This window comes from Lycium barbarum, chromosome 5, assembly GCF_019175385.1.
Source record: "Lycium barbarum isolate Lr01 chromosome 5, ASM1917538v2, whole genome shotgun sequence".
NCBI lineage: Eukaryota > Viridiplantae > Streptophyta > Magnoliopsida > Solanales > Solanaceae > Lycium > Lycium barbarum.
In genome coordinates, this window is record NC_083341.1 from 142,892,078 (window position 1) to 142,909,529 (window position 17,452).

At 38.4% G+C, this 17,452-nt stretch overlaps 1 protein-coding gene across 2 annotated transcripts; it reads right to left on the reverse strand.

Moving 5' to 3' along the window:
- Positions 1 to 1,532: 1,532 nt before the first annotated feature.
- On the reverse strand, positions 1,533 to 3,886 carry LOC132642060 (myb family transcription factor PHL8). 2 transcript variants are annotated; one of them, XM_060359317.1, is made up of 6 exons: positions 3,315 to 3,886; positions 3,082 to 3,158; positions 2,943 to 3,003; positions 2,783 to 2,837; positions 2,622 to 2,691; positions 1,533 to 2,205 (listed from the first exon to the last, which is right to left on the reverse strand). In XM_060359317.1, the coding sequence occupies exons 1-6, from the start codon at positions 3,448 to 3,450 to the stop codon at positions 1,741 to 1,743; spliced, it is 864 nt and encodes a 287-aa protein (XP_060215300.1). In that variant the 5' UTR covers positions 3,451 to 3,886; the 3' UTR covers positions 1,533 to 1,740. The 2 variants fall into 2 exon arrangements, with proteins under 2 accessions (XP_060215300.1, XP_060215299.1); XM_060359316.1 differs by having other exon boundaries at positions 2,783 to 3,003; positions 3,315 to 3,666.
- Between the last annotated feature and the right edge of the window lie 13,566 nt (positions 3,887 to 17,452).

A 17,452-nucleotide genomic window follows, 5' to 3' on the forward strand; every position in this document is an offset into this window, starting at 1 on the left:
GATAAATTTATATCTTTTATCAAACACGATATAAAATGAAACTTTATCGCAAGGGTGGGATATTTCATCTTATCCCATATATCCTGGGATTATTTTATCCTATCTTCTCAAGAAATGGGATAAATTAGTTCTGAGATTATAATCCCGGAATAGTTTCGGCTAACTAACAAACGACCACTTAGCTAATAAAGAGAGTAACTTAAATCCTTTTTATAAAGTTTACACTATGCACTAACAGTAAAAAAGGAAATTACAATTACAGATGAGCCTCTCTTGTTCATCAAACTTGAATCCAAACCAATATCCATTTAGATCAGTGTTTATTTATTCAAAGATCTAGTTTTTCCAAATTCTATCCCTAATCTTTTGAAAAAAAAAATCCATTCTCTTTGCTTTGTATAAATCCATCTGTTCAAATATCATTGACTTCTTACCAGTTCAAGAATCAAGACTTCAAGATGGTTGTGAGACTAAACCTGACACTAATTTTGTTTTATTGGGAGATCAAAATTGAACCTCAAAACTTAGTACCACAAGCTAATTTTCAACTGCTTTCAGAGTTTATATTTAGCTTTCTACTTAAAACTTGATCTATAGTTTCGACTTTAAAAGAAGAAATGATGTTTTGACTATGGAGGAGAGCAACAATTATGTGTCAATGTAGTTTAGTTATAAGTCTCATTCTGACTTAACAAGTCAATCTATTGGTGAGCTAAGGTCCAATTTAGCTTATTGTTTTATGGGGCTAGTTCATTTGGGTTTCACAAGATATTGATCTGGCGAATGCATGTCTCTCTCAATTTCTTTGTTTAATTTTGTATGTCACTTTGCAAATATTCTCATGTGTTTCAGTATTAAGTTTCACATTCTTCCTTCTCTTCATCCTAAAGGCAATGTTCATTCATTTTTTCTATTTTTGATTAGTGACAAACAAGAAAGTCACAGTATATTATGAGTTGCCAGACATATTAAACTACACTGACAGTGTAAATGCTTATTAAACCGGCAGTGTTATAATATGAAAGTTTTTTAGACCTTCAGTGTATATAATTTAAAGTTCTTGGCTAGTATAAGCAAAATGGCCTTATTTGCTATGTAGTACTATATTTGTTTGTACTATTTGTATAGATTTCTAAATATATTTTTTCTGGTGTACTACCGGTTCCTTCCTTGCATCTTTAGAAAAGCATAGCAGAAAATGGATTCCGAGAACATATTGATTCTCCAATTTTAGCAGCTCATATGCAGCTGAGTTAGAATATGGTATCAGAAGAAAAAAAGTAAAAAAAATAAAAAAAGGATGCCATTTATCTACATATATTCTCTTGAGTTGTTTTGCACCTATGGTAGGAGAACCAACTTTGAATAATCTTTCATCATCATATTCACATTTTCAACAAATCAAATTGACTATCTGTTTTAGACTCATTCTCTGCATTGGAATATATGCATGTGCCTTTAGTAAATGTGAAACAGGAAAAAAAGGGTTGTGCATATGTGCTCATTATATCCAATGCCTATCAATGTGGATATACTTTGAAAAGTTCTTTCAGTTCCATTCACAAAACAATATACATACATATAGTTCTTTTCTATAAACAACATTACTAGCTATAGGAATCAATAACTTTATGGGGAATAATAAAAGTATAAGCTTACCAAATACACTAACTATAGTCATTGAATTGCTCTACTTCCTTGCAGTTCAAGTCTATAAACTTGGGACCATTTTCATCATACTCATTTGGGCACTTTATTTAAATCAAATTTCTCCGAAAATCTTTTAGCAGATGGTTGTTCAACACAAATGTTATTTCTGCTCCTCTTTTTTTCTCTAACTTCTTGATTTAATGAGAGAGCAATAGAAGTATTTTTGTTCCATGTTGTATCACTTTGATCTTCTTTTCTTGCTGAGCTCTCAAATGATGTTAAAGAACTTTCAAGCGAAGACATGATTCTGCCTTTCGATTTTTTCGTCTCTGTGTATTTTGAGATTGAACCATCAATTTCTGTTATGGCTGACAATGAAGAACTTGGACAACAGCCCATGTTAACCATTGAAACTAATTGAGAGAGTTCAGCTTTAGCAAGTTCAACTCCAACTGTAGAAGTACCATATCCTGCCAGTGTTTCCTGTGCTTTCTTTAGTACTGACTGTAAATACTTGCCTTGAGCTTCAATCCTCAGTTGTAAATGTCTTTGTACCTAAAATAAATACAAATTTGTAAATATGACAACTACCACGCCTCGATCCCAAGAAAGTTGGTGTTGGCTAAAAATAAAATTTGCAAATATTACGAGGATTCATCATACTCTTTCTGTTCCAGTTTATGTGATTGTTTCAAAAGTCTTCCTTTCATTCGTAAACTCTATGCCTAGTCAAATATTTAGTTTTATGTTGTTCGTTAGCTTACGGTATCCCTCTCCTTTATACGGGCTTGAGACCGGCAATGCGAGCAAGTTTACGCCGGCATAGCCCGGATAAAGAAGTTGCAATAGTTTAACGGTCAAACTAGTCAATTTATGATGAATCCTCGTATACATACAAATGTACATTTGTACATATCTTGGACAATTTATGCACATGAACTTAAGAGACTATTCATATTAGATTAATTTACCTCAATCTGTTGATGAAGTTTCCTCTGTACTTCCATTTGCATTTGTAAAGCTTGAGATATTTGCAAACTCCTGAGAAAAATAGTATTAACTAGTGAGATGCTGTAATTACTTGTGACTTTTGTATGCTAATTTATTGGATTCACTAAGAAGCTATCATTACTCATTCATCTGATTCTGAGATCCATCACAAACTCCGAGAGATAACTGATCACTGTCTGCATCAAAATAAGTCCTCTGATTTAAGCCACTGGAGATTTCATTTTCCTTTGAATCATCATCATCATCATCATCAGGTACTATTGCACACAACTCCAACTTACCTTCTTGTTCGTTTTCATCAAATGATTGACCAGTCAACTGACTTTTCCCGAGACGATATTTCTGCACAACAAAGATTAATAATCAATTAGTTCAAAATCCTTTTTTTTAACAACTCAATTGTGACAATGGGATAGTTACCTGCAAATGACTCTTGAGGTGATATAAAGTTAGCCCACGAATGTTCATCACTCTCATCAATGATTTTGGTGTAGCCTCTGCATTATCAATCAAATAACAATATTAGAATTTGTAACAAGAACATGTTGCACCTGTGTAGGATCCTCCAAATATTATGCGTTTTTGGAGGATCAAACAGGTGCAACGACATTTTTGGAAGATCGGAGCAATATAGGCTAGCTAAAAGTACTTACTGTCTGGACCTCCTAGTTGAGCAACTGCATCGACGAATCGTTGGTGGAGATCAGGAGTCCACTTTAGTCTAGGCTTGGCATCACTTGACAAAACTAAGTTCATATCCTTAATTTGTTGTGCATTTTGAAGAGCCATTTTTTTTCTATCTTTTGTTGTCGTTTTACAAGGTACAATATTTGTGTATTTTGAATTGAAACATAGATAAAAGAGGTTGCTTTGTGCCTGAAAAATGTGGCAGCTATTGTAGTAGTATATATAATTGGGAAGTTGTTAAGGGTGTCCCATGTTGTTTTCTCACTCCATATCTGGAAACATATGTTGTAAGGGAATATATGCTCCTATGAGCTGTGGCCCTTCTTTTCTTTCATTTCCCATTTCATATCAAACTTTTTCCTTTAAATTATTTCTTATGTTTCCTAGTGATTAATTTTTTTTCTCTTTATCTTTTCTCTTTCTTCTTTGACTTAGAAATGGTGTGAGAGAATCTATGATACAGCAAAAACAAAGAAAGCAAACACACTTCAATTTTGAGTCTCAAAAGGAGAGAAAAGGGGAGAAAAAAATTGTATAATTTGTTTTTACCCTCCTGTTTTTCCTTCTTACTTCTCTTTCTTTCTGCCTTGATTCCCCTACTGAAATAGGCAGCCCCACCATTATATATAATGAGAACTAACTTTTCTTAAATCTTAGAGGAGAGCCTTTAATAGCTAGCAACAAATTAAAAAAATAATAATTATATTTTGGTATTTCTTTATTGGAGATATTGATTCAAATGGGATTCTTTAAACATTTATTTTCTTTTTTTTTCCTCAGTGTTTTTCTTTCTTGTAAATAATAATTTTCTTTTGTTGAGGAGGGTTTGGTGGTATTGGCAGATTCTTTTTGTTTTTTTGTAGGGATGAAGGAATCAAAGAATCTAGTAATAGATTTTTCTTTCTTGTACATAATAATTTTCTTTTATGTTATCAAGTAGTACTTTATAAGTTTTAAGAGATAATAGTGGAGCCAAAAACCGCCCTTTCAAATATCACTATTAATTACCTTAATCATGCCATTAGTCCAAACTCTTAATTAACCTTAGTGACTTTCCTATGTCTTCATCATCTTTGAATTTTCAGATATTCTACAAGTATATGCTTGTTATCTACAATGCAAAAAATGGAAGACAAAAAAGAGAAGAATGAAATCAAACTGTTATTATTATTTTAATGTAAAGCAGCTATGGTTTGACAGACAGTATTGAAATGGCATCAAACTTGGAAAAATTATTCAATGGGACCCTTCCCTTGCAGAGAATTTAGGAAGACCAAGTTCATATCTTATATTCTTTGGTTTTGATCTGGTGTTCAATACCCTATTTGATGTATTGGAATCCGATTATATATGAATTTACATCGAAAAATTTCATATTAGGCGTAAAACGCCCCCTAAAAAGGCGAGTCTATGCCGAAAACTCATTGATATACCATAGGTCTATAACGATATCCTAATCGTCAATTATTGTTGAAATCATTCATATGAAAAGATTCAAATTTGTTCATGTATTATTCAGAATTGTTCAATTTTGCCTTCTATTAAGCTTTTAGCTTATTCATATTCTTATTGTTAGTAAATCGTCTCATATTTGTCTTTACCATTAATATATATCCAAATAGGTGGATATCACATGTCCAAATTCTTTGAGAAAAAAGATTCAAAAGGTCCTAACGGCAGGGTAAGATTAGACTAAAAATGTAATGAATGAAGAAATTTCTCAATTTCAGATAGTACAAAGCAAATTTGACCCTTCCCCAATCGTTTATATCCATTGGAATTTATTTTCCTTTATATATTAAAAAAAACAAGGAAAAAGAATAAGTTCATATCCTAGAATATGGCAATGAAATTGGATAAAAGTTAAAACTTCCTAGCATAAGGCTGGCACGAGGATTGCACTAATAAGTCTAGATTCTATACTTAATTAATTGTTAGCTGAAGTCCCAAGAAAGGTATAAATATTTAATTTTATCTTATCATACTGAGACTTTTTGATCTTCTTGGTTTAGGGAAAAAGATAAAGGTACCTTGATAATTGTATATGGTAAAAATCGGATATATGCTAAACCGGTAAGATCGAAGACCGAGGAAAGAAAGAAGCAAGCACGAGCATGAAGACTTTCTTTCGGGACCGGAGGAGTGCTTGAATCGAAGAAAGCGAAGAACATTGTTTGGTCTGGTTTCTCCATAGCCGAGTTGACCGTGATCGTTGGCCCGGTTGATCGTGGCCGTTGGCCCGGTTGATCGTGGCCGTTGGTCCGGGTAATCCGTTACACAATTGCCACGCGTCAAGACCGTTCTGCCACATTGTACTGTCAATCGTACGGGTGTCAGACCGTACGACCAACCTTATCCTTTCAGGGTTTTTCTTTATTCAAAAGGGTTTTATGTTGTATGAGGCTCATAAGGCAAAAACTATAAATAGGGGTCATTACCCTACTTTTAAGGGTTAGCTTCTTCAGATCTAGAACACTTGTAATAGCAAAATATATAAACCTCTCCCTTTTATTACCTGATTTTGGTCCGGATTTATTGTGTTCTTCTTTAGATTTGTTCAATCAAACAGTACCATATATTATTTAATATACGCATTTGTTGCAAACCATCAATCACTATTCAGATTACTCATAGCTGATCCTAGTCCATTTACTCTTAATCAAAATAGATTAAAGCTCAACCACATATCCTATACCTCATTTATAAATTCAATTGATTATCCAAATTCGGGGTAAACAGTTTGGCCCCCACCGTGGGGCTAGGATAATAGTGGTCTTTGATCTTGGTTTCTATCTTACCCGTCAGAATCGAAAAAATCTTTTGTTCGTCTCTGTGAAAACGGACCAAATGGCTAACAGTGGACAATCTGGTCACGTCAACAACAACGAGATTGTGACCGAAAATGAAGACAATGGGCCACGAGGATTACCAGCAAATCTCGCCGATCCGAACCTCGTTTATTCGAGGGAGGGCCTTAACTGGCAAAACACAGTGAATCAGGAGAATGCCGCCCCTTCGGCCCCCGATCCTTTAGATACTCACAATTCAATTATTTTGTCCCGGACTCAAGGCCGGAAAGTACCGAATACCCCGGATGATAATATTGACTTACGTTTAATTTTTGAAATGTTGCAGGAACAGAGAGCAGCGATTGTCGAACAAGGAATCGCAATAGCCCGGTTGCAAAACAAAAGTGATAAAACGACCCCGGAAAGGACGAAAGGTGTTGCTGAACCCAGAAGGGACCAGACGCGGATGGTTGAGAGAAATGGGTTCGGAGTTGGTTCATCCACCGAAGTTATAAGAATGCTTGAAACATTGGCGAAGCGGGTAGACTCGACCAAAAAGAGGGTGGAAACATACAACTCTCGGGTGGATCAAATCCCGGGGGCTCCGCTTATTTTGAAAGGACCGGATTCGAAGAGGTACATCCAAAGGCCTTTTCCTCCGAGTGCGGCTCCGAAATTGATCCCGAAGAGGTTCAAGATGCCGGATATCCAGAAATATGACGGCACAACGGACCCTCACGAACATGTGACCTCATACACCTGCGCTATAAAAGGCAATGATATGGAAGAAGATGAAATTGAATCCGTGTTGTTGAAAAAGTTTGGGAAACTCTGTCAAAAGGAGCATTGACTTGGTACGACCATCTACTCGAGCATTCAATCACTTCTTTTGAAATGCTCGCTGATGCGTTCGTAAAAGCTCACGCCGGTGCCAAAAAGGTAGAGGCCCGTAAGACAGATATTTTCCGTATAGCCCAAAGGGATGACGAGTTATAGCGTGAATTTGTCAACCGATTCCAAAGGGAACGAATGGAGCTCCCTCCGGTTCTGGAGGAATGGGCTGCACAAGCCTTCACCAAAGGGCTCAATCCTCGGAGCTCGACGGCCTCATTCAAACTAAAGGAAAACTTGCTGGAATACGAGGCTGTGACCCGGGCGGATGTCCATAACCGGTACGAGTCAAAGATTCGGGTAGAGGATGACCAACTCGAGCTTCCCCCGGGGCCCGTAAACATGAACAAAATCTCGGAGAGATCGCGAAAGAATTACGAATCGGAGGCCAGACCATCGAGGGAAAGGTATCGGCCATACTCTCATTCGGAAAAACCAAGCTTCAGGTCGGAAAAATCTAGGGTTGGCTCGTTCTGTGGGCGAGGTGATAAACGGGCCGAGCGCCCGTCGGACAGTCGAGGTCTATCATTCAAGAGCGATGTCGGAAGCTCGTCCAACAACAAAGACTTGCCGAGGATATCGAAGTACAACTTCAATGTCAATACTTCAGGCCTCGTCTCGGCTATTGGTCGTATTGCAGATGTAAGATGGCCGAGACCACTAAGGTCAGACCCGGGCCAACGGGACCCGAACGTGATGTGTGAATATCATGGAACCCATGGGCACAGAACTGAGGATTGTCGCCAGCTAAGAAAGGAAGTGGCTCGGTTACTGAACAATGGCCATCTCCGAGAATTCCTAAGTGAACGAGCCAAAGGCCACTATAAGGAAAGAGAGACCCATAAACGGGCCGAACCAGTAGAACCTGAGCATATAATCAACATGATAATCGGGGGTACCGATACCCCACGAGGGCCGGTGATGAAACGGACCAAGGTTTCTATTGTGCGTGAGAAGCGCAGCCGGGATTATTTACCCAAGGGTTCTATCTCTTTCAGCAACGAGGATGCAGAAGGCATCATTCAACCGCACAATGATGCATTGGTAATGTTGACACCCAATTTTGTCCCGCCTCTCTGCCAAAATACCTATTTTTAAGCTTCCAATATTTTTTTGGAAAAAATAAAATATATATATATATTATGTGTTTACTATAATTATTAGCCTCTTATCAATACCGCTATTGCATTATTCTATTAATTATTCTTATTACTATTACCGCATTTTATTATTATTATTATTATTATTATTATTATTATTATTATTATTATTATTATTATCATTATTATATATTACTATTATTATAATTCATAATTTTTTATCATTTCGGCATTTTACCAGCTTACGCACACGCATCGCATTTATCTTTGCATAATTAAATAATAGTATTTATTTTACTGTGGATTTTTCGCAATATTATTGCACTGCTATTACAACGCCATTTTTTATCTAAGCATTAATGACGACATATTCCATATTGAGCAATATTTTAACAGAAGTTATTTAAACAAGTCTTTTATTTAAATTTAGAAGCCAAACTATTTCTTGCACTCGGTCCGTATTTTGACTTACCGGGCTCCAAATCAAATCCCGATTGACTCCTAATATTTTTTTGGACTAGTCCATATCTCTTATCTCAATTTTTAGAATAATTCGTGTTTTAATTTATTAGCCTATTGTTTTAATACCCAGTCTAAAATTGACCCGGTCCACTCGTGGACCGGGTCCGATCCATTTTGTCATTTGAATAAGGGAACCCTTTTAGGGTTCCCCTTCACGCCTCCACCTCCTCCACCACTCAGCCTTGTCCCCCACTCTGCTCCTTCATCATCATCGTCGCCTCACATCTCTGCTCCCCACGTTACTCTCCACTTCATCACCGACACCTCTGACACACCCCACGCCGCACCATACCTGTCTCCACCATCATCATCTCCACTCGCTACTGTCACTCCCACCCCACGCGTCTGACACACCCCTTACCACTGTCACCACACCACACACTATCCCCCATCCCTGTCATCACCACTCTCCATTGCCCCCCACGCCTGTCCTTCATCTCTATCCACGCTCCCCTCGTTATTTTTTTTAGGGGGTACGAATGAAAACCCTAAAATTTGGGGGGGATAAGTACCGACTTTTGGATCCATTTAAAGGGGGCGGGGGAAAGCAAAAAAGGGAAGGTTTTTGGATTCCGAAAACTCCCTAAGAATCGAGTTTCTCGAGTCGCAAAAAAAAATCGTCCTAAGAAAACATAAGTCGCCTCGAATTCCCTAAATATCAGTCATTTAGGGGTCATTTCTACCAAGTCAAAATATATTAAATCAATTTTGTTTCGTTTACCCTTGGTATCAGTTCGAATCCGCACATATGCGAGCTAAATTTGATAGTGTTCGGAGGTAGATTGAAGATTTAGAATCCCGTTCGCTGCACGACAAAAAGGTAAACCTTAATGCGTCTCTTGTTTTCGGTATTTAGTGTTTGCTTTAGTTAGCTAAATGTGTAGTTTTCCCTATCGTCGTTTGTTTGTTGATATTTAGATGCTGTTAGGATAGGGTGTTTGATTACTAAGATGAGTTGTGAAAGATGAACATCGTAGTTTTGGGGTGTTTAGATTGAATTCTCGAGAGTTAGAACCTGTTCAAAGATGAATATACACAGGGTATACAGTGGGTATCAAGGCGAAAGGGGAAGTATGCGCTCGATATACATCTAATATACATAGCACCATGTATATAACTTAGGTATATTGGCATGTGAATAAAACATTTCGGTACTGCCCCTCTTTCACTCTGTTTATTCGAATAATATACTCTGACATGAACGAAATCTGTCTGGTTTAAATACGATGGAATGATTATATGATATGTCAATGATGGTCGCTGATTCGATTTGGTCTCTAATCTGGCACAATCAGGTTTGTTTGGGCCTGTTTAGAATAGCTTATTCATCTGCTGAAGGTGATTTTGGCATTTTAAAGTCAGCATATTCTTCAATCCAAACTTATGTTTACTCAACTCCTAAAATTTGATATCTATGTGACATTCATCATCTTAAGCTGCCATTTGGTTTGATAACTATATATGGGGACTGTTTGTTTAGCTTAATATGATGCCTAATGCAACTTTATTGATTTCTGGCAGATTAGTCTGTTAATGGACCCTTTATACATTTTGCTGGATATGTTTTTCTCCATTTCTCTGTTTGTTCATATGCTTCTCTGTTTGACTTGTAATTTAGTCAGTTTATGAATCTCAAGACAAAATTCGATTAACACTAGTTTTTTTTTGTTGTTTTAGAAATCATATTTGTATGCTGTTATCTAGTTTGTACGCATTAGTTGGTTTATCCTAGTTTAGTTATTGCTTCAACCTAACCTGAGCTAAGATGAATTTACATAATCGCTGGCATTCCTATGGATTCTATTTAAGGTGCAAACTGTCCTAAGAAGTCGTTTAGTCCACAACCTATTCGAATATGATCCATACCTAGCTTGATCAGTCACATGCTTTAATAAATCTGTGTTTGATTCATGTTGGGTTTCAGCTTGTTGATTCAAAGTGAAATGGTTTCTTGGCTACGTTGACTATCTCCAATATGCATTTAATTAAAAGAAGATTCGTGTGTTAGTGTTTTGTATCTGATATTATTCAGCTGTGGCCTATGTTGAAATGTTGTTTGGTTTCTTGCCATAGTGTCAATAGTCTCAACATCAAATATGTTGTTCTTAAAATATGTTGCTGTCTGGTCTGTTGTTGCAATATCACAAAACCACGACAATAAATATGCTATCAAGATTCTTATGCCATACCAATTTGCAACAAAGTCCGTCTATACGATTCATAAAGAACGAATATCTCCACTGCCTCTACTGTCATTATAGAACAAAGACTAGACCAACATACACAGGGAAACAGAAATAAAAAAAAACAGAGTGGTTGTTGACGTTGTTGTTGAAGCAAAAGGGCATATTTTCATGTACCATGATCCAGTAGTTTCTAGGAAATTAGCATGAATCCATGGGTTGCTGGTTATGTATTACGAAATAATTACTGGTTAAACAAAGAGAGGCCATCATGATATATATATATATATTCTACTGGATTGCCTTTAGTTTCACATTTTTATATATTTAACCTTATCGATTGTACACTAATTTTTTTTTTCTTTCGTTGCTTTGCATGAACCTGTGTACGGGTCCGAGGGACTCGTTTCCCTGCCACGTTCGATGTTGGGCTAAAACCCAACATGATTTTCTTCCGAGTCGTCCGTCATTCAATTCATCCGCAGCAAATGAAATCTTTTGGGCCAAAGCCCGTACAACAGCAGTCCGAAAATGGGCTGAGCCCATTAAACTATATTGGCTCTTCTATTTTTATTTCTGTGCATTTGATTTGTATGGCATGATTAAATCTTTATTTTGTTTTGTTTTTCTTAACTTAGATGAATTCTAATAAATTTAGTGGGGTTTAGTCTTAGTTATGGGTAGCTAATTTAAGAGAAACTAATAATTAATTCCATAAGTTATTCTCTTCCTTTCATGCTTTTATTTTATTTGGAATAATTGATTTGCAAAATGGCATGACTATATATTTTAAATAAAGGGAATCACGTTTTATCATAAATGTTTCAAAACGTCACTAATACGCAATTATAAGTATATTTTTAAGTAACTCTTCAAGTTTTGAATCAATCACGCATATTCTTAATTAAGCATAGTTGATAAAGATACTAAAAAATAGATAAAGGAAATCTATTAACTATTTTGTATTTTTATTCATAAACTGAAAATCAATTAATACCTCATTACTTAGTTCAAATATTTATTAAAACATTGCATAAATTCGCATCTTCTTCTACTTATATGTAAGTTATCATGTTTTGTAAACTCCATTCTTATTATGCTACTTCCTTTAAAACTATGAGCAATTATTATAAATTTTATTCTAAGGTTTCCCTTTATACAAAGCATTGACCTTATTTTTAATAGCTTTATTATTAGAAGTCTTTTATAAGTCTTATTATAAACAACATTTTAAATATTCTTCTACATAAATTATTATATTTTCTACAAGTCTTATTTTTCTTTTAAAAAAATAACATCACTATTCTCATGCAAAGTTTTAACAACATTTATAAGTCTCAACATTTCCTTTGTGAAATTATTATATTTCTTTACAAATTAGTTCAAGCGGCATTATTATATTTTTCTGGAACCTTAGTAATATAAGCAAACCATTTTTTCTTAAAATTCAATCTAATTAATTAACCTAAGTTGGTCGGATAACCGTAAGTTAACGGATTCTAGAGGATGCCTAACCCCTTCCCTTTAGGATAATATAGAGCCCTTACTTAGAATCACATTGGTTAAGCAGACTATTAATTGAGGTTTAGTTTTAATTCTGCCTTAGTTAACATCTAGGTGTCCTAATTCACCGTTAATTAATTAGGTGGCGACTCCTTAAAACAAAATAAATAGGAATCACCAATACGTCATACTCCCTAAATCAACCCGGTTAAAATGGGGTGTGACAGGTAATCTCTATACTTATTTTTAAAACTCAGGTTAAACGTATTTTGATTGACCTAGGTAGCTTGGCCAACATCATCCGGTGGAGAGTGGTCGAACAACTAAGGCTGCTCAATCAGATCGTATCGGTAGCCCGGGTGCTCAGCGGGTTCAACATGACGAGCAAAATCACGAAGGGGGAGATCTCTTTGCTGGTTAACATTGATGGCACTATCCAGCAAATGGTGTTCTATGTAATCGAAGGAGATATGAAGCATAATGCATTGCTGGGTAGGCCTTGGATACACAGCATGAGGGCCGTGCCGTCAACATTACATCAGTTGCTAAAATTCCCGACCCCGGAGGGGATAAAAACCATCCGAGGTGAACAGCCCGCTGCAAGGGAGATGTTCGCGGTCGAGGAAGAGACACCTCAGTCCAAAAAATCAGATCAAAAGGAAGAAGATTCGACCGGAAGAAAGGACGCCAAATAGCAACTAAAGCACACGGGGTTGGACCCGGGATATGAAGAGGTTGATTTCGGTGTACCCAGATCATTCGTCATGCCGGATGACTTGGATGCGACCAAGTCAACAGTTGAGGAGTTAGAGCATATCACATTGTCCGTATATCTACCGGACAGAAAGGTATACCTGGGCACGGGGTTAACCTCGGAGCTCAGGAACAACTTAATTAAATTTCTTATAGCTAATGCCGATTGCTTCGCCTGGTCCCATACAGATATGACAGGTGTGCCACCGGAAGTAACAACTCACAAGCTCAGCTTAGACGGGAGGTTTCCCCCGGTGAAGCAGAAGAGAAGGCCCATGGCAGAGGCAAAACACGCCTTCGTAAAGGATAAGGTAACGAAGCTTTTAAAAATAGGCTCTATCCGGGAGGTAAAATACCCGGATTGGCTAGCCAACGTAGTAGTGGTGCCGAAAAAAGGTAATAAATTTCGAATGTGCGTTGATTATAAAGATCTAAACAAAGCATGCCCGAAGGATTCATTTCTGTTGCCTCACATCGACAGAATAATCGATGCGACGGCCGGGCATCAGATGTTAAGTTTTCTCGATGCTTACTCCGGGTATAACCAAATCCGGATGCACCCGTAGGATCAAGAGAAAACATCATTTATTACCCGATATGGGACTTACTGTTACAATGTCATGTCTTTTGGATTAAAAAATGTCGGTGCAACTTACCAACGCCTAGTTAATGGAATGTTTGAAGAACCAATAGGGAAAACAATAGAAGTTTATATTGATGACATGGTGGTCAAGTCCCTGGAAACAGAGGACCATTCAAAACATTTGCAGGAAACCTTCGATGTACTCCGCAAGTATAACATGAAGCTTAATCCGGAAAAATGTGTCTTCGGGGTCCGGTCTGGTAAATTTTTAAGTTTCATAGTGTCAAACCGGGGGATTGAAATCAACCCGGACAAGATCAAAGCCATCGAGGATATTAAGGTGGTGAATAACGTCAAAAGAGTGCAGAGGCTCACCGGAAGGATAGCGGCGCTGAGTCGTTTCATATCGAGGTCCTCGGACAAGATTCACCGCTTTTTCTCTTTACTGAGGAAGAATAACGAATTCGTTTGGACATCGGAGTGTCAAAGAGCTTTATAATAATTAAAAAGGCACTTGTCCAGCCCACCGCTATTGCACACACCAAAAGCGGACGAGCAACTTTTTCTCTACCTTGTTGTCTCCGAGGTAGCGGTAAGTGGCGTTTTGGTCCGAGAAGAATCAAGTACGCAGTTCCTTATATATTATGTGAGTAGAACTTTGGGGGATGCGGAGACCCGTTATCCCCACTTGGAAAATTTGGCATTGGCCTTGGTAAGTGCTTCTAGAAAGCTCAAGCCTTACTTTCAATGTCATCTGATATGTGTAGTGACTACTTACCCCTTAAAAAACATTATGCACAAACCGGAATTATCGGGTAGACTAACTAAATGGGCCGTAGAAATTAGCGGATATGATATCGAATACAAGCCTCGGATGGCCATCAAGTCCCAGATCTTGGCCGATTTTGTGGCGGACTTCACCCCGTCTATGGTCCCCGAGGTTGAGAAAGAACTTCTGCTAACCTCGGGGAAAGCTTCGGGTATTTGGTCGCTACACACGGACGAAGCCTCGAACCTCAAAGGCTCCGGGCTAGGAATCGTCCTTTGAACCCCGGCCGGGGATGCCGTTCGACAATCCATTAGAACTGTTAAATTGACTAACAATGAAGCCGAGTATGAGTTTATAATTGCAAGTTTGGAATTAGCCCGGAGTATGGGGACCGAAATAATCGAGGCAAAGTGCGATTCTCTTTTGGTCGTTAACCAGATGACCGGCGTCTTCGAGGTCAAGGACGAACAGATGTAGAGGCATCTGGAAAAAATCCAAGTGATACTACATCGGTTTAAAAAATGGACCATGCAGCATGTACCGAGGGAGCAGAACAGCGAAGCCGATGCATTGGCCAATTTGGGATCTTCGGTCGAAGGGGAAGAAATCAACCCCGGGACTACTGTGCACTTGATGAATTCGGCGATAGAAAACGGACATGCCGAAATAAACACAATGGGTTTAACTTGGGATTGGCGCAACAAATACATCGACTACTTGCGAGATGGAAAGCTCCCGAATGACCCAAAAGAATCACGATCATTAAGGATGAAAGCTGCGCGTTTTTGCTTGGTAGATGGCCAATTGTATCGACGATCTTTCTTCGGACCCCTGGCCAAGTGTTTGGGTCCCGGAGAAGCGGAGTATGTTTTAAGAGAAGTGCACGAGGGGACCTGCGACAACCACTCCGGTTCAGAAGCCTTGGTCCGAAAAATCGTCAGAGCTGGTTACTACTGGAACCGGATGGACGAAGATTCGAAGAATTTTGTCCGGAAGTGTGACGGGTGTCAAAGACATGCTCCGATGATTCATCAGCTCGGGGAGTTGCTGCATTCGGTGGTGTCACCTTGTCCTTTCATGAAGTGGGAAATGGACATTGTTGGTCCATTGCCATGGGCACCAGGTAAAGCCCGTTTTATTTTGTTTATGACTGACTATTTCTCCAAATAGGTTGAAGCGCAGGCCTTCGAAAAAATTAGAGAAAAGGAAGTCATTGACTTCATATGGGACCACATTATTTGTCGTTTCGGCATCCCTGCCGAGATAACTTGTGATAATGGTCCTCAGTTCGTGGGCGGCAAAGTCAATGATTTCCTCGAAGGGCTAAAGATCAAGAAAATCGTATCAACTCCCTGTCACCCGTGTGCGAACGGACAGGCAGAATCCACGAACAAAACGATAATTCAAAATCTGAGGAAAAGACTTGAAGCGTCAAAGCATCACTGGAGGGAAGTACTACCAGAGGTATTGTGGGCTTACAGAACCACATCGAAATCAAGCACGGGAGAAACACCTTTCTCGTTGGTCTACGGGGCCGAAGCCCTATTTTCCGTAGAAGTTGGTGAACTGACTCTCCTGTTCAGGTATACAACCGAGGAGTCAAACGAGGAGGACATGGTCGTAAAAATCGATCTCACGGATGAACTTCGCGAAAGCGCGTTGGTCCGTATTGCAGCCCAGAAGCAGAGAATAAAAAGATACTACAATCGGAGAGCCAATTTTCGGCATTTGCAAGTTGGGGACTTGGTGCTTCGGAAAGTTACCTTGAACACCAAGAATCCCAATGAACGAAAATTGGGTCCGAACTGGGAAAGACCGTACAAGATAACCGAGGTAACAGGCAAATGATCGTATCAGCTGGAATCTATGAACGGGCAACAGTTGCGCAATAACTGGAATGTGGCTCATTTGAAGAGATACGACTGCTAAGGTACGGACACCTCGTGTTTATCTATTAACTTTTGTGTTGGATAAGGTTAGGATCTAGGTCTGAAAACGCGTATTGCACTCTTTTCCTTAGTACGGTTTTGTCCCAAAATGGGTTTTCCGACAAGGTTTTTAATGAGGCAACGAGTACAACGTGTTACTTGACAAAGACAAGGACAAACGCCCGGAAACTCGGGGTCACACCCTACGAGTGGGGACTTAATAGCGCTTACCCGGTCTTGCAGCCCGGATAAGCACTAGGGGACTATTGTACCCACATCGAGATTCACCCCGGTTAGTGGAAAACGGAGGAGCTCAACAAATCAAAACCGGACCTTCTACATTAGGTTTCGATGAAAGGACCAAATGATCAGAATGAATCGTGTCCACACAATATTTGCTACGGCAAAACCAAGAACGGACCTTCTGCATTAGGTTTCGATGTAAGGACCAAACGATCAGAATGAATCGTGTCCATTTAGTATTTGTTACGGCAAAAGCAGAAGGAAACAAATTCTCATATCATGTATGTACAAAATACTTGCAATACAAAAATTATCGAAAATTCGGATTACGATATTTAGGATATCTTTTTGTTAAAACACCCTACCCCGGTGATTATCGCCGTATTTCGGCATCGCTTAATTCATATACCCTATTCCGGGCACTACGGTCGAAATTCGACAAAGGCAACAAGGTCACAATGAACCGAGCCAAAATCTTTAAACTCCCTCGAACGGGGATTGCTACATCAAATTTTGCAAAGGCTGTAAAAAATACCGACCCTAAAAAATAGCCAAAAAATACCGGCTTTGAAAAATGCCTATCGTTATTCGGAGACGTCTGAATTCACAAAGCATTAGATAAGTCCCACGGGCAAAAACCTTCATCAAATTCCCGGACAAAACGTACCGGATGAAGAGAAAAGCCGATATTTAGGCACAGTCTGAAATAATGACTCCGAGTCTGCATGTCCTTAAAACGGACCAACAATTCGGGCAAAAGTCATAACAAACATTCAAACAAAAGAATAAAGAAAAGAAAAATGCATGTTCCATTTATACAAAGGTTTTTACACCGGAAAC

Excerpts from the sequence above, each read along its gene's own strand:
- LOC132642060 (XM_060359316.1), bottom strand. The coding sequence starts at position 3,450 with ATGGCTCTTCAAAATGCACAACAAATTAAGGATATGAACTTAGTTTTG. Across the intron at positions 3,159-3,314 it reads TCAACTAGGAGGTCCAGACA|AGGCTACACCAAAATCATTG; the intron begins GTAAGTACTTTT and ends TTGATAATGCAG. Across the intron at positions 2,206-2,621 it reads AACTTCATCAACAGATTGAG|GTACAAAGACATTTACAACT; the intron begins GTAAATTAATCT and ends TATTTATTTTAG.